This window comes from Chanodichthys erythropterus, chromosome 17 (assembly GCF_024489055.1).
Source record: "Chanodichthys erythropterus isolate Z2021 chromosome 17, ASM2448905v1, whole genome shotgun sequence".
Classification (NCBI taxonomy): Eukaryota; Metazoa; Chordata; class Actinopteri; order Cypriniformes; family Xenocyprididae; genus Chanodichthys; species Chanodichthys erythropterus.
In genome coordinates, this window is record NC_090237.1 from 6,329,409 (window position 1) to 6,347,920 (window position 18,512).

General features: G+C 35.4%; 1 protein-coding gene and 1 long non-coding RNA gene across 2 annotated transcripts in view; both read left to right on the forward strand.

Moving 5' to 3' along the window:
- Positions 1-776: 776 nt before the first annotated feature.
- Positions 777-2,728, forward strand: LOC137005247 (uncharacterized). The gene is made up of 3 exons (XR_010892216.1): positions 777-830; positions 1,285-1,409; positions 1,735-2,728. It is a non-coding gene; the product is annotated as an uncharacterized lncRNA (long non-coding RNA).
- A 4,583-nt stretch (positions 2,729-7,311) lies between these two features.
- epha4l (eph receptor A4, like) overlaps positions 7,312-18,512 on the forward strand; it is a 46,447-nt gene continuing 35,246 nt past the window's right edge. The window contains exons 1-3 of the mRNA XM_067364531.1: positions 7,312-7,451; positions 8,346-8,413; positions 13,806-14,469. Of these exons, the coding sequence (XP_067220632.1) occupies positions 7,355-7,451; positions 8,346-8,413; positions 13,806-14,469 (829 nt within the window). The 5' untranslated portion in view covers positions 7,312-7,354. The remainder of the gene's footprint in view (positions 7,452-8,345; positions 8,414-13,805; positions 14,470-18,512) is intronic.

Consider the following 18,512-nt stretch of genomic DNA (forward strand, 5'->3'; position numbering starts at 1 on the left):
TGATGTAAACCATGTTTTTTAGTGGTTTACTTCCATGTGTATAACAACTGTTGTACTACAGGCACCATGTTTAAGCTACGCCAGTCACGTACACACCTCACGCACCGGATGTTGTGCACACGCTCAAGGCAGTTGGACATAGTGGTGTGTTAGAGGTAAAAAATGATATAAATACTGTTTGGTTTCTCGCACAAACCGATCGTTTCGTGTCTTAAGACATCAATGTGTCGTCACGAGCCGCAGGGTTTAATTTGGATTTGTCTGTGCATGTTTTTTTTTACTCTTATAAATTGTGTTACCATTGCAATGCATTATTTGACTGACAGACGGCAACAGTTGGAGTTAAAAATCATCATTTGTGTTCTACTGAACCTTCATCTTGGGGGTTAGCAGATAAACATCAAATTTTCATTTTTGGGTGAACTATCCCTTTAACACGCACATTATCTCATATTTCTGGCTATGTGAAGATATTAACTAACGAATGATCTGATATGTTAAGCATTATATAATGTTTGTTAATGATTTATTAATGAGTTATTACAAAGTGTTACCCTTAGAGGAATTATTGTTCTATTTCTTATTGACCAATTTGAAGGGAAGTCCAACATTACCATACATGGTGAGACACACAAAGCTGCTCAGACATTATTAGAGGAGTCAGTGATGAAACTGTGAAGCATTTTAATTGGTGTTTTCATGGAGTTGAAGAAGAGGGCTGGTCGAGTGTCAGAATAAAAACCATCTGCTTCCTCTTCCTCATCACTCCTGCTTCACTGCAGTCTCACACAACATCTCTGAACATCCTGACCTGAACAACAGAGAAAATGGTAAATCATATTCACACTCCTTCATCACTGCCATCATTAATGGAGCTACAACAGCTTGAGTTTTGTGATTTAAATATATAGAGAATACTTTTCGAATTTAGAAAGATGAACATTTTCAGCTTATTTGAAAGCTAAATGAATTAAAAATGCTCTGATACCTGCAGCAAAATATATAAGATTTTAATCTGAAAGATTAAAAATGATTCATTTTCTTAGCTGGTACATTTTTGTATGAAGCCGCCTGATATGAATGCATTCTCCTGTTTGTTATAGATCAGACTGACTGTCCATTTGGCTCTCACAATCATGTTGAGTAATAAGCTTTTGTAAACCGCTTTCTGTTCAACACTGTTATTATTCTCTGCTCCATATTGTCTCCATCATGTTACTGCATGATAGTTCTGTTTTGAAGATATAGCCATATTAGGGTTATTTTATTTTTTTGCTCTTTTAGGTTTTCACTGTGCATTTGAGGGTCCTTCTTCTCTGGATTGTTTTGCTCTCTAGTATTCAAGGTGTGGTGAATGAAGATGTGGACGTGAACACCCTTGCCAGGATTCAAAAATATTTTCATTTCAAGTATGTTTTCATTTTGTGGTATGAAATAAAGGGTTAACACTAGGTTGTATTTGTATGTTGTTAACATGAGTATATGCATTATGTTATGCAATAAAAATGTGATCTCACTATATTCATAGGTAATCATAACTTAAGTGTGTTCCTACAAATACATTTTTGTATGATTGCATAGACACAGAAAACATACAGATCAACACAATTTTGAGTTTGCCATACTGTTAAAGTTTACACTGTTGTTACGCACAGTTTCAGCATGAATGTTACTTACTTTGCATATGTAAATGATGATAATTCTTTTCTTTTTTTCTTTTATTTTTGGAACCAGTTATTTTAGCGGCGGCCAGTATGCAGTAGCCATCAATGTCCCACAGTATCAGTGTCAAAGCGGATTCAACCCCCAAAACAGACCCTTTCTGATAAATGACCTGTCAGAAACAGTTAAACCTCACACAAAACCTGACGTGAATGTCTACAGAGGCTGTCAACTCATCGCTGCAGGGGTTCATACAAATGCACATTCAGAGCCTTTACTGATGAATCCTCCAAATAATTCTCCTTTGACACACTTGATGAATACAAACAGAGATGGATGTGTGGTTTTCTACACCTTTCTAAGTCCTTGTATAAACCGTTGTCTCAATAGCAATAACATAAACAATATTATAAGAGGTCTTGATGAATTAAACACATACCAGGGAATTAAAGCCTTTGTTTACACACATATCTACAGAGATGATAAAAATAAACCAAATCTTAGATCTAAACTACAGCAGATTGCTAATCGTGTGCCACTTTACCTCTGTAACAATGAGGGTTGTATCCTTTGTGGAAGACCAGGTTTAAACATAGATGAGAGAAGCCAATGTTTAAGAGCATAGGTCTCACTTGCTCACTTTTGTTGAGTTTCTTATTTGACAGCGATGCTTTAAATGAACCGATGAGCTAGTTATCTGCTGAGACTTTTGAAGATACACTTCAGTGCTTAAATAGCCTTTCACATGCAGCTTTTTCTTTCAAAAAGCACAATACTTAGAAATTAGTAAACTATGGCAGGGAAGAGTAAATGTTGACCTTTCATGATTATAATCATATCAAATTCAGCAACAATTGGAAATTTGAAGGTCTTGATTAAGGGAAAGAACCAGTAAATTAAATCTTTTGTATTCAGAAACATCTGGTATTACGATCAGATGGGTTTAATGCTGTGAACCACTATGTTTTTTGATATTTTGTGATTAAAACGCTTGTTTGTTTACGCTTAAATGACAAATTTTGTAATGGTTTCACAAACACTGCTTGGGGAAATAAATACATTTCTATGCACCACTTTCTGTTCTCTTCTTTAATTTTACACAACACACACACAGTGGTCCAACTACTAGTACAGGCGGGATGTTCACACTGGGGCCTGTGAGGAGGTGGAATTAGGAGTGACATTCAGTGACATTACATTTTTCCAATAGGGTTCCAAACTCTCAATTTAGAAAAATGTAATACATTACAAAAAATAATTTCTCAAAAAAAAAAAAAAAAAAAAAAAAAAAAAAACCCCAAATAGGGGCATTTAGATTTTTTTTTAAATAATATTTGAGATATATTTTTTACTTTCATTTGGAATTTCAGTGGAATTTTATCTTTGGCTTCACTATACACCTACACAACATAACAATATACATTAAAAAAAAACATATAAAACAATTTTTAAAAAAAATGACATTCCCATGTGTATAATATATATATATATAGATATATATATATATATATATATATATATATATATATATATACTCCCCTGCTCATATTCATGTCTCAACATTTAAAATGCTACCATCAGTTGGTACAAATTACATTTTTACTTGCCTGAGGCTGTCTAAAAATGTAGAATATAAGTGTAAGCCTATAGTGAATGTTTTATGAGCATATTTATGAGATATGAGATATTCATCTAAGATATGAGATTTATGAGATATTAATCTGCACAGTCACACAGTAGTAGTGTGCATTGTTGAATTTACATTCAAATTTTCTTGTTTGAAAATTACGGTTTTATACTGTAAAATTTACAGTTTGTTCTGTAAACATGTTTACAGTTTTTCTGTATTTTTTACAAAATGATTGGCAACCAAAACAGCTTTTCAAAACAAAGCAAGTATGACGTATATTGTTATCTCATTGTCTTGCTACTTTTATAATTATTATTAATAATATTAATAATAACAAAGGAATGCAATATTATAAGTGCTGTTGTTCTGTAATTCAATAATCCAAAAACAGGCCACTTGAAAATGTCCCCCAAACACACACACATACACACATACACACACACACACACACACACACACACACACACACACACACACACACACACACACACACACACACACATTTTTTTTTCCAAAAAAAATAATTATGAATGGATTCAAATGTCTAAAACACACTTGATATCTAACACCCTCCACATAGATTGAACCGCAGTTTTATAGAACAACTTCTTAAGACCAAAAATTACAAATGGCATAATAAAAACATATTCAAAAAAATCCTTCAACATATTAAAAAATACATTTCCAACACTTTATTTTACAATGTCTTTGTTAAATGTAGTTGCTATATAATAAATAAATTATGCAATACATGCAACAAACCCTAAACCAAACCCTAATTCTAACCCTACAGATGCACCTATAACTATAGTTAGGCTATTTAATATTACTCAGTACTTAAATATATAATTACAGTGTAACAAAGACACCTTAAAATAAAGCGTAACCTAATATATAGATATTTTTATGATTATACCTTTTAATCAAATAACAAATATTATATATGCATCCATATATAGGCTAATTAATACAATGTTATTTAAAATTATTACAATTGCAATTTAACTATCTACAAACACACACACACACACACACACACACACACACACACACACACACACACACACACACACAAATAAAAATCTTTATTATTAATTCACAGTTTCATGTTCTTCAGGTTGCCTGACATGACAATAAGAGGTGACATTCAGAGTTGATAAGAATTACAAACCACTTCTTTTTTTTTTTTTGTTCTGTGTTTATTTATTTTTCAAGAATGAAAAAGGAAGAAAAGACATACATAAATAACAGCTGTCTTCAGAGGGGTCATAGTATAACAATCATTCTGTCACATATCAGTAAGCAGTTCGAAGCACCCAGTAACATGAGTTCAACTCATTCGCATCCCTATAATACCACACAGGCCGTCCTTCAGCGTCTGACACAAACTGTCTCCCAAGTGGGAGAGAAAAGGATCCCAGATTTTGTGGAACTGAAATGGCTTGTTTTTGAGGAAAGAACTCCGAGCTTCCTATGGCATAATGTCCAATATACTCTTTGTCCATTGCGTCCTTGTTGGCGGTGTCTCAGAAATCCAATGCAGCGTCTGGCAGTAAACAATAAGATTTTAAACAGTTGAATTTTGGAAGAGTTCCAGGTGTTATGTGGAAGAATCCCTAAAAATACGGACCAATGGGTCCATGTCCAGGGAAATTCTTAATATATTATTAATTTCTTGAACAACATCTGACCAGAATGCCTTAATATAAGAACACTCAAAAAAACAATGAAAATATGTTCCATCCTCCGTTTTACATTTAACACAGGTCTTTGAAAATGCATTATTCATCTTATGACGTTTAACTGGGAAGATCTGAAGCCCAAGTCAAAAAAGGTCCCGGTTCAAGGCCTGGAGGGAAATCAGGATTCATAAACAAAGGAGTGAGGGGAGAATGCTTATTACAAACCACTTCTATCACAGTAATAAAATATATTGACCTCTCAGTGTGCTGGTGGAGCTGTCAGTGGTGCTGCTGAATGTATTTCATCCAGGATGAGGCTGTCAATCAAACCTCTCACACATTCAGTCAGTGGAGGAAGGTACAGCTGCTCCTCATCCACACTGTAAAACTCAATAAGTTCAGAATACTCAAAACATTTGAGGAAACTTATTACCTCAAAACATTTAAGTTAACTAACTTATTTTTTTTAAGTTAGTAGAACTTAATTTTTTTGTGACAAGTGGGGCGGGGCCGAGAGCCGTGGAAGTGGAGCAATGCTAGTGTGGTGCACAGGTGTCTCTCATTAACAATCACATCACTGGCATTCCTTCGCTCCCACAGTTCTCAGCCTCGCCCTACTCAAGTACATATAGTTAATTTACATAAACATCACATTCAAATCTAGGTTAAATGTTAGTTAGCAAAAAACACATGCTATTATAATTATCAAAGAGACTGTCAATATATACTTGCATGTATATAATCAAACAACATACAGTATATGTGGTCTTAAAAGTTTTGCAGCCCATCCTCAACCTAACCACACAGTCTACTCTTCACCAGAATGGTAACCCTACAAAACTAACATAACAGAACCCCCTGTCAATCCCAACATAACACAACATTAAACACTAACTTATGTCTCCCTATGTTAATCTTATGCAAAAACACACAAAATAACACTTTATTTCAACATTTAGACAGTCTGATGCAAAGCATGCTGGGAATTAGAAATCTGCTGCAACTAAAACAGTTTAGTTTACTTGAAATATGTCAGTGCAGTGAACTCAAAAGTAAAATAAAGTTTTAAATACTCATAACTGTTAATTTAACTGAACTAATTTGTTTAATTTAAGTTTGTCCTACTCAAACGAATTAAGTATTTTGAGCATTAGGGTTTACAGTGCACACCCACAGCCTCCACAGGTTCCCCGGGGTCTCTTCTCCTCTCTCTGCCCAAAGAGAGCAGCTACTGACCCTCTCGATGGAGGTCAGGATCCACTCATGGAAACTATTGGATTCAGTCAGCTGGAGATGAAACATCTCCCACAGCATATTACCCTGAGGAGAGAAACTGCGTCTGGATGCACGAGAGGAACCAGGTGTCAGGTGGAATTCAATCAATACGAGCATTTTACTTACAGTGAGATGATTATAAAACTGAAAAAAAATGTGGTAAATAATAAAATGCCGAAATTCCCTGCTGTAAACCCGCAGGATACTGTATTGAGTCCAAACGGAATGTCTTTTCACCACATCGACAGTGTAAAATCGACACATTGCGTTTCTTTTATTGTGTCTTGAATGTGGCACGTCACTCACTCGAGTGATGAAAGAAATGAAAGAAAAGCCCACGTCACGGTTCATTTGGGGCTGGTGTGCGCATGAGGAAAGGTATTACACTGTTTATTAAGCCTGTTGTGTCTGAAAATGGACGCTAGATGGCGATATAAGATCAGTGCACAATTCATCTCTCCGCTCCTCAAAATGTTCTACCGCTTTAGCCTAATAATATTCATTATAATAATGCATTTAAAATATTTTAAATAGCCTAATATTATTTTACTCTTCATATCATCGTATTATTATTTATTTTTATGTATATTATGTATTATTTTAATTCCTTATATTATTATTCGATAAATATTTTAAAGAATGTACTATTTTTATAATGCTTTTTAAAAAAATAAAATAATTAAATGTTTAAAATTAAGATTACAATGGTATAAAATAACAAAATATTACATATACACATACAGGTTATGTGTAATTAAATTAATTTTATTTTAAACAATAATTGCAGTTTGCATCCAACATGATGCAAATTTTAACTCTTTTTTTTTAAAGTCTACAAGCATAACACAGGTATATACACAATATTTTTACATTATTATTAGTAGTAGTAGTAGTAGTAGTTGTAGCGGTAGTATTATTTTAGACAATATATAATTTAAATAAATGCCCACTTTTTTTCTTGTCTTGATTGACAGGTACGTCATTACACATGCCACGCCCCCTCCAGCAGAGCTCGCTGAGTGAGCGTCTCTTGCACCTCAAGATCAGTCGCGCGGAGCAGCACGAGGAATAAACAGGAATAACGGACAGTTAACATAAAGGAGGAATGGCGCTCATGGCCGGGATTATTTACGCGCTCAGTTCGCTTTTCCTGGGGATTTGTGCAGGTCTGTCCGCTCCAAGGAATCATCCGGCGAATGAAGGTAAGAGGGGATGGAAGAAAGAGAAAAAGTTTGGGGCGCAAGTGAAACTCAGGCGGACATATAAGTTACACAGTAACGATATGTGAACAGGTATCACATCATCTTAAATGAAGAAAAAAGTAGGCCTACTTAAAATTTTAAGGAGTTTTTAAGGAATTTGTTGCAACTCATGTCTGGAAATGTAATATATACATTATATAGCCTACACACAACAGGTCAACTGACATGTTAACAGATTAAAAACAAAATACTATTCATACATGGAGAAATGCCACAGATTTATTATTCACATTTTCAATTTTAGATCTTTAATCATTCACTATTCTGTTTATTCTTCCCCTAATTAATATTTATAATGTCATATATCTTTAGTTGTACCTTGAAGATATTCTGGGCCCTTTTTGTCTTGCAGTCACAAGAATGAAATACTAATTCATTTGATTTAAGGAAATATAAACATTTTTCTTCATATAACATCACACAACATAATTGTAGTTGTTGCTTTAGAATTATTATAGGGTTTCTTGTGTGGTCTGGTGTGTTTTTTGTTGAACTGTATTTTTTTTAGTAAATTTTTTTTTTTTTTTTTTTAGTACATTTTTTTCAAGAAAAACAAAAACAATTGTCTTTATATTTTGATGTATCTTAATTGGAAATCTGATCATTCATTTGTCAATTACTGTTTTTTAATGATTAACAATTTCCTACTCAAGTCACTGCTCACGGATCAAACCATTGCACACTTGTCTGTCACTTTTTAGCCACCTTTGCAGCTTTTGTCATTATTTATCTGAGATTTATGCCTTTAGACTTCATCCTAGCATCAGTTTTCTCCAGTAGACGCACAAGCTTTGGCGATCTCATCCTCAAGTCTTCTGTGTTTTTGTCCTTCAGTCCCGCTGCTGGATTCCAGATCAGTGCAGGGAGAACTGGCATGGGTCGCCAGCCCGACGGAAGGAGGGGTGAGTCGAAAAACCCATCTTGCAATTCATCTTTTTCCATCTCCGTCTCCAACCTGAACTCTTTAGTATTCATGCATGTAGTTCTAGCACATTTCCATACGTTTAGATACAATACAAAATCAATGTAAGATGAAAACACTCCTAAAAATATGGTTCCATGAAGAACCTTTAGAGTGGAAAAAAATTATTAAAATGTTCTTCACACTAAGAAAAAACGGTTTCCAAAATGGTTCTTCCATGGCATCACTGCGAAAACCCCCTTTTGAGCCTTTATTTTTACTCATGCAATATCAATGTACTGAAAGCGTCTAAATTGGCCTTTAAAAAGGCATACAAATGTTTGCAAATCATTTGAGGTTCATAGAAAATGAAATTCAGAGGTTAATTGCATTGCATTATTATTAAATGAGATTATTTAAAGATGCTTAACACCATCAAATGTATTTAACATGGCTACAGATGTACCTAATTTAATATTAGTTTAAGTATTCTCTGTTTTGATGATAATTAAATTACACTAGTGTAGGATTTACTTTGAAACACTTTCACTCAGAAATTGCAACTAAATGTCTTAAATAATGACAAGAAACACACTGAATTAAAGTGAAATTTTTAAGCAGAAAAAAGTATTTTCTGGTAACACACTCCAATATTCCAGTTTCAAAGAGTGCAGATCACTTTATTTTTATCTGGACTTCTTTTATAAGGACATTTGCCAAAGTTTCTCATTGTTTACTTGGGATTGAGTATTAAACTCAGTTTCGATTCTAACCAGTTTAGACTTTTATAATTCGTATGTATAAGCATTTACATGTTTGATGCCATCAGTTTGTTGATATTCTACATTTCAGTGTCCGAAAATGTTCATGTCACGTATGAATACCTCTAAATACGAATGAGATCAGCCGGCCCTCTCCACTTCTCTCGGATGTAAATTTGGAAAGCTAGGTTACAGCGACGGGCGTCAAATTTCCTAAATAGTGGAGGGAGACAGAAATGCCCTTTGTTAGGAAACTCTATCCCTTTTCTCTCAAAAGAGGTAGGGGGGAGAGACTTGGCAACCCAGAGGCAGAGAAAAGGTCTGTTTGAGTATGTGAGTGTGTGTGTGTGTGTGTGTGAGATTTCAGATTGAGGGGGTCAGCGGGTTCTGTCCGATAATGTATGCTTCCCGGGATCTCTGCACTGTTCGGAGCCCCTCATCACCAATTAGCCGTTTAACATCTTCAGATCAGGTGCATCTAAATTACCACATCAGCGATTCAATAAAACACACAGAATTCCCTTTCATTGCAGAGCAGCTCGGCTTCCTTTCGCATCGATCCAAGTTTCATTGAGCTCCTGAGTTCCTCTCCCTCTGTGATCTTCTCCGTGATGGACAGGCCTTTGGCACGGACGGTGGGCGGGTATTCAGACTTTAATACGGCCAATTAGCTCTTTTCTCCTCTCGTCTTGCTATCGGCAGCGCCTGGTTCTTATCTCTGCGCTGCTCCGCTGGGCCTCCGTAGTTACACTGATGAAGGGACGAGCCGAACGGAGACAATCGCGGTCCCTGACGGACGCCAGATTGCTGTCAGTCTTATTATCTCACAAACGCTCAATTAGTTTTAGCGCACGGTGAATAATTCCTGGAGATTATTAAGGGCCGCCAGGATGGTATTTGTGGGACTGTGGCTGATATCGCAAGGCAGAAATGAAAAATAGTACATACATTGGTATTGTGCATATGCATTCAATGGACATCACTTACTATGTAATGCATATTTGATGCAATACATTGTTTTTTGCTTCCTAAAAATTGCCTATCACTTGTTGAAATTGTAAATCAGTTTGTAACTATTAACTGTGCACATTTGTTAGTCACTTTGGATAAAATTGCCTGCTGAATCAATAAATGTATGTTGTTCAAGGTCAAACGGAAAATTATTAATGCACATACACTATCATCAAAAGTTTGGAATATAAATTTTTTTTAATGTTTCTTTTTTTATTTAATCATATTAAGCATATTAGAATGATTTCTGAAGGATCATGTGACATTAAAAACTGGAGTAATTATGTAAAAAATTCAGCTTTGATCATAGGAATAAATTATATTTTGAAATATATTAAAATGATTGAAGCTTGTTTCCGCCATACAAAAAAATAAACAAAAAAAATAAATTTTATCTCACAATTCTGACTTTTTTCTCAGAATTGTGAGGTATAAAGTGAGTTTATTGTGAGTTTATATCTCGCAATTCTAACTTTTTTCTCACAATTCTGGATTTTTTTTCTCAGAATTGTGAGATAAAATTGCAATTGCATATTATAATGTCCAGTTGCGAGAGAAAAATGTTTTTTTCCAGAACTACAAGTTTATATCACACAATTCTGACTTCATAACAGTTGTGTTTATATCTTGCAATCAGAATAAAGTAAAAAAAAAAAAACTGCAATCAAAAAAGTCAGAATTGCACGATAAAAACTTGCATCAATTCTCACAATTCTGACTTTATAACTCGCAATTGGCAATTCTGAGAATTTTTTTTTTTTATTTTATTCAGTGGCAGAAACAAACTTCCATATAAAATAAAAAATAAAATTATTTTAAATGTTAAAAATATTTACAATATTGCTGTTTTTACATATTTTTTTTTTAATGAAATAAATGCAGCCACGGTGAGCATAAGATACGTCTTTCAGAAACATTAAAAATATAAATGTTCCAGACTTTTGTCCCGTAATGTAGGTTAATATGTGATACCCATTCAGACTCTTGGGTATTTGCATGTGTTTAGATGGTGTTCATTTGCTTTAATAAAAGTCATTACTGCTGATTAGATGATGAAAACTCAATGAGTCCAATCAGTGGCTGTAATTCTGGTTTAGCAGACGCTGAGAAGTGTTAGGCTGAACAACATTAATGACTGTCTAGAGATGTTATTGTATCTGAGGCTAGTAGAAAAAGAAAAGTGATTTTCTGAGGTTAGTTCAGGGCAGGCAAACTTACACTCAAGCCTGTAAAAGTGAAACAGATGTTATGCTTTAGATCTACATTTACTCTACAGCTTCCCAAGGTTCAGTTCCATTTTCACTCTGGATGGCCTCATGTTTGTTTAGTTAAATGATCGTTTGTTTTCTGTTTCTTGGGAGTCTGATGAGTATCATACTTTATTCTGTCAACCGCTTGTTATCGGTTTTTAATTGGGATGCTCCATTTGGGATTGTTTACTATTTTCATGTCACCTGAATCATCCAAAATTGGTTGGAGTTCATTTATAACATTTCACACATTATTATAGTTTATTCACTATAGTTAAAAAAAGGGTAATAAAATATGACAAGATCTCAGAGTTAAACTGTGCCAGAAAAAAATCTTAACTATATCAGATAACACTTAAGCAAAACATGGTCAGGTCAATAATTTTTGGTTCCAAATTTTTATGTATTTTACTGGTAGTCCAATGTATGAAGAATTTTTGGGTATAATATGTCACAGTTTACTTTATTTTGCTATCCTCACTTACAGAAATGAACTATAGTGTCCTGCACCCACTAGTAAAAATATATAAAAAATGTCTGAGTAATTTTCTTGAGAAAATACAATCTCGTGTGAGGGAAGAGTTTAGAAGCGAGTGGTGGGATAGCAGCGCATGTGTGAGGACTGAACAGGTGGTACTGTTTTCTTTGGGGCTGTTTAAAAAGATTTATTTATAAATCACCGTTTAAATAATTATTTCACTCATTGGTTTGATTTTCTTTATATGTTGTCACACCGGTCTGTCTTTCTTAGCGGTCGAATCCGGTTCATTGTCTTTAAAAAGTGTATCTGATCACCCAAGCTGTTCTGAATTCATTGTAAAGATGCAATGCTGCATAAAAGCCAGCCTAAATTATGCCTGCTCTGACGCACTTCAGTCCCAAGTATCAAAGTATACAGTTACAATTGCTGTTTAAATACATTCATCTTCATTTATTTATTTATAAAGCACCTTTAACTCAACTAATGGTGGACTCAAAGTGCTATACAATACATGTAAGTCTAAAATATAAATAAAATTCACGTAAGTCAAGCAAAATATAAATACAATACAATTTGCGTAGGCAAACAAAATGAAAAGACAATACAGACTGTACAATTATACCAGGTTAAAGGTTGTTGAAAGTAAATGTTTGGAGCATTTATGCCACCTCTGAGCAACATTAAACAGCCTGTGTAAAGAGACCAAAATGCCATTTTGGAAGCGCTTCTGTGTATTTTGTGGTGTAAATTTGACATTGGACTACTACAGAGCCCCTAAGGGAACATGCTGATGGAAAAAAAAATTGAGATGGGAGGAAAAATTAAATGTTAATCTACAGTCAATGTGCGTTTGTATTCAGCATTATCAGAGGGGCATGAAAATGAAAATTGGATGGAGAGAAGTATAGCAAAAAGCCTAAATTAAATAAAAACATAAACATATCTGCACATGCTCAAAAGAAAAAGAATAACCTTTCAAATACGAACAGCCTTATCAATGTACAAACAAAATTACCACTGGGGTATTAACAGATTATTATAGCTTAATACATTATATTTATCAACTAAATACAAAAAAATCAGATCTCATATATATATATATATATATATATATTATTGTCTTGTTTTTCATAGTTATGACACACAAATGATACTGAAGTTCATCAAAATGTGATTGGTTTATGTGAGGGAGTTATAATTTCATGTCAATCAGCAGCCAAACAATCATTATATCTGGGTTTGTAAGGTCAGTTCATGCATTTTCTTCCTTTTTTGCATTTTTTCCCTTGAAGATTATACATTAATGGTTCAAGGATCTCATGACATTAAGCACTAGTGTTAAAATAGTACAACAGTAATTCAGTGTTGCAATGTCAAGAAATTAATGGATAGATAAAAAGGAAAGAGAAATACAAAGTTCTGTCATAAATGGCACCGGCTGATAGGTGCTTAACTCAATCTGCTTGCAATCACATAATTTTCTATAGGGCACAGCTGATTGGTACACTACTGTATCAGTAGCCAATGAGCTCGCTGCTCAACCTTCATATACTTGGTCAGCATTTTCTATAGCAGTGCAGCACGCTTTCAGAAACCCTCCACCTTCCCCAGCTCCACCTGTATAGATCTGCTACGGGTAATTCTTGTATGCTATATTGTATAGCACTGCATCTATTCCGCCAAAACCAAACAACATTGTCATATCATTACCATGACAAACACTCAGAGACTTGTTGTGACAGAAATACAAATATATATGCATACATATTTTAGTCAGAAAAAATGCAAAAATTTGTTTGAGTGTTCCAATTTAAAAGATTTCAGTTTGATATTGAGAAAGTCTTGATTTTCAGCTAATTTCTAACACTTTTTTTGTGCTGTCTCATGCAGTGGGAAGAGGTGAGCATCATGGACGAGAAGAACATCCCCATCAGAACATACCAGGTGTGTAATGTAATGGAGCCCAGTCAGAACAACTGGTTAAGGACTCACTGGATACGGCGTGGCCCGGCCCAGCGTATCTACATTGAGATTAAATTCACCCTGCGTGACTGTAACAGCCTGCCCGGTGTCATCGGCACCTGCAAAGAGACGTTCAACCTCTACTACCTTGAGTCCGACTCTGATAATGAGCGGTATGCTCACGAGAGCCGCTTTGATAAGATTGACACAGTTGCGGCGGATGAGAGCTTCACGCAGGTGGATATTGGTGATCGCATCATGAAGCTGAACACTGAGGTTCGGGATGTCGGCATTCTGAGCCACACGGGCTTCTATCTGGCCTTTCAGGATGTAGGGGCCTGTATCGCGCTGGTTTCCGTTCGTGTGTTTTATAAAAAGTGTCCATTAGCCGTGAGGAACCTAGCGCAGTTTCCTGATACAGTAACTGGGGCGGACACGTCGTCCCTGGTGGAGGTGCGCGGCTCCTGTGTGAATCATTCGGAAGAGCAGGAGGTTCCCAAAATGTACTGCGGCGCAGATGGAGAGTGGCTGGTGCCCATTGGGAATTGCCTGTGTAACCCTGGATACGAGGAGCGGAATGAGCAATGTCAGGGTAAGGCACTTCTGATGTTACAGTCAAACTAGCACAACAGATCTGGGGCAAATTTAAGAATGTTTCAGTTCTTGAGTTGGATTTTTGAATTGAATTGGCCACTCCCACAGGAAGTTGACTGTTCTGTCATACCCTCTGTCCGTAAGGATGCAGGTTATGTAAAACAAAATTCTGTATTCTGTAAAACAGGTCGCATCTTTTCCAGTTCGTTTTTTTTTATCATGCTACGCTAAATATTGAGCTGTTTTTCTCAGTATGCTTTACCTACCAAAGATGAGCAAAACCAATGCCATCGCATATGCAGGTTGACATATAAAAGTCTATAGCTAACGGCGTCAGTTCATGATGACATTAACACTTTCTCCGTCAAGCAGTGGTCTGTTCATGTGTTCGGCATAAAGCCTATTAAGTGCAACTGTCAGGTTCCGGAAGAAAAAATCCCATTTATTTTCTCCACAGTGAAATAGATTTTTAATAATTACCTACTGTACTGTGAGCTACAAGGTTGTTAATCAATTGATGGTATTTGATTTTGTTGAATCCATCAGCCTGCATTTTCCCACCGGTTCCACAGACATGGCTAAAGCTAGTCCTAGACAAAAATGCATGTTTGCGTTGTTCTAACTGAAAGTAACTTGTACTGGCATACTTTAAAATATGTCAGTGGCATTGTTTTGTCTAGTGTAAGTTTATAAAAGCTACTTAAATGCCCTAACTGAACTAAGGCCTAATCCTGGTTTAGGCTAAGCGCTGTCTGTGAAACCGGGCCTTAATCAAAATCCCTGGTAATAAACTACATTATCCATGATTCTGCAAAGAAATCTCCACCAATCAGAAAATCACGACAAGTAAATCTCATTTAAAAAAACTTGTACCGCTCACGCATAAAGCAAATTTGCATTTAATGCAAATGAAATAGAGTCAGTTTCTCCAGTTTCTCTATTCTTCTATTGTATCTGTATATATAATCAACCTATTTGAATCAATATTTTTAGATTCATCCATCATTTATAATTTGATTATTTTGTTCACAATGCTTTATGGAATTGTATCTCTTTCCCTCACTAAAGTCGTTAAAGGCATAGTTCAACCACAAATGAAAATTACCCTATAATTGACTTACCCTCAAGCCATCCTAGGTGTATATGACTTTCTTCAGAGTTAGGCTAATATCCTGGCTCTTCCCAACTCATACCACTATTCAATTCCAATGAAGACTTCCCCAACGGAAAATATGAACAGGGAAAATACTTCCAGAACCAATGCCACTGAAAAAGTGGGTGGTAACTGTTGCGTCCTATAAAGTTTCACACGTCCATTTAAACTTTTTTCAAAGCATTTCTATTTAAACATCACAGTTATATAGAATTTGTAATTCATTTTGATACTACTTGCTTACATGCAAATTGCAATTTTGAATCCTGTTTGTTACCTCATTTCAAATTCAGTTCAAATTCACTTCTGAATGGTGCACAACACTGCCATCCATCCATCCATCCATCCCTGTCTTTTTCTTTCTTTTCTCAAACAAGCATCTGTCATCAGGTGGTAATAATAGCACTTCTGATTGGTTTATCAGCGTTTGTGATTGTGTAATAAGGAGGACTGAGATCACTCCTCCCATGAGACCATTACATGAGAACAAGAGATGCTGATTACAAACACAGAGTAGAAGAGAGGAGAGTGCTGTCCTCAACCAAGCGTTCTCACGGAACTAAGTGCATTATAATCATACTAGTTAGGCTCTGAACTTTGTAATTAACAATTTTTTGGCAACTTCATGCCACATAATAGGATGTGACTCACAGTGGATGTGTGCATGAGAGAGAGAGGGATCACGAGAGAAAGATGGAATGAGTTGAGGCATGTTATCAAGAATCTAAAAATGGCAGAGGGCCGTGAGTGTGATGAATGGATCTGTGGAGGGGAAAAAATGTAATTATCTTTAAAACTGACATTTCATTCTGCCATAGATCAAGCCAAATAAGAGCCTGTGACAATAATAAATACACATCACACAGTGTTGACAGAGAAAAGAGAAAGTCGGACCTCTTTTGTGCTTAATGACTTCTAGACATGTGCTGCTATTTGTAGATGTGCCGCAAAGACGCACTGCAAACACTTTTGCGTGGTTTCCATAGCGCTGATGAGGGAAAGCCGGCGCCACCCTTGACCTTTGCCCCGAGAGGTCACAGATCAGAGGTTACGTTCTCGCTCAGACTACAAGTGCAGTCATCTGGAGCTGTTTCAGGTTTCCTTAAGTATGCGTCAAGTCCATGACAAGTTGAATTTTCTTTGAGTTTTTATTAGTTATTCAGATTATTAGCTTTCATGAGTATTGATGGCATTTGAATCCACACTGATTGTTCTGAAGATTGAAAACAATAAATGGCAACATTGTGTAAATTGTTTTTACACTTCACGTACAGTTTTTTGTGATATTTCAAGAATGTGAACATATATTTTAAGGGAGTAACGGTACACAAACATGATGGTTTGGAACGTACCTCTGTACTGATGTCATGGTTCGGTAGCGCGGGTGGAGAAAATTAAACATAAAATTCTTTAAACATAAAATGCTTCTTTTTTTTCCCTCTTTTTAATTAAACAGTGATTTATTGAACAACTTGTATCTTGCTTTACACAAATTCGATTATAATTAACATTTTCTTAAGTTTAAAAAAAAAAAATCTTTCTCAGCAAACGCTGTAAACTATATACAGGGAGCACATTACTATAATATTAAAAGTTACAATTAACAACAGCCCAAACTATTACATTCATTTGCTATTTATTTTTATATATAATAATCAACACTCAAATAAATTGCAAAAAAGGCAGGTTTTGCATTAACTTGTAACCTAATTATAAAATAATTTTTAAATTATTATTCTACTCCAATTCATTATTGAAATATAATCATTTACACAGTTACTATCATAACTTTTCATGACAAATTTAGTTAAACATATATTAAATAATTAAGACATTACTAACAGGTAAATATAATGAATATATAAGCTAACATAGTGCATATTTTTAAGGAAACGCTCCCCTCTAGAGTTCATTTCTCTAGTGAAGTAACATGCTGTGGACACTAAATGACTTGCCTGAGGTAAATGTAACGCTAAGTGAGATATTATTCTCAAGCTGTTTTATTGATATCTTTCCGTGGTTAAACCACTGGTTGAGAGATAAACATATCTATGCATAGATTGTCTTCTTGTGCACTTTTTTATGTTGTGGTGGTTAGCAAACAGCGTCGCATTACTGCACACCCCTTTCTGCATTGGAGTGTGGATCACCTGTGACTGAATTCTTCGTCTGACTGTATGCACCAAACTGTGATGTCCGTAATGTGACGGTTCGGGGCGAATACATATACCGTTACACCCCTAATACATGACTTGAATTTTTTTTTTTTTTTTTTTTTTTTTTTTAATTCATAGTGTAGTTAGTTGGTTTCATTGTGGATTAAGTTTTTTCTCCACCATTATATCACTGCGCCTTTCAGTTACTTCAGTTAAAATGAAGTGAAAACTCCATGGTGAAACACAAGACTTTAGCACACCATGTAGCCATGTCTAACAAAACATCTCACAGACATTTTATAGTTCTGCATGAGGAAATCTGTTTCTAAAGAACAAAGTAAATAAAAAATGAATGCATGTTATTCGAAAAAGTTACCTCGGTATATACAGTACAGTTTGAAAAACAGCAATGTGTTCCTTTATTGTTTCTTCTGTGAAGTTGTATTGCATGTGAAACTATCAGTGGGAAGCGATTGGGCTTTTTCAGGGTTGATGTTGTGCTGAAAGGAATCTGCAGTTGCAATAGAGTCTCGGGGTTCTGTGAGAGTTTTGGGGGTTCACCGGGGGGAGCTGAAGAAGAGGTCTCGGGCAGGTCAAAGGTCACTGACTCTTTCATCCATCTCTGACGCTTGGCTGACAGCTGGAGAGGAGAAATTTATTAAGACATCAAAACTCTTGACAGCTGGGGTTCCACAGGATGCCATGGAGACTCGGGAGCTATGATCTCGGCTC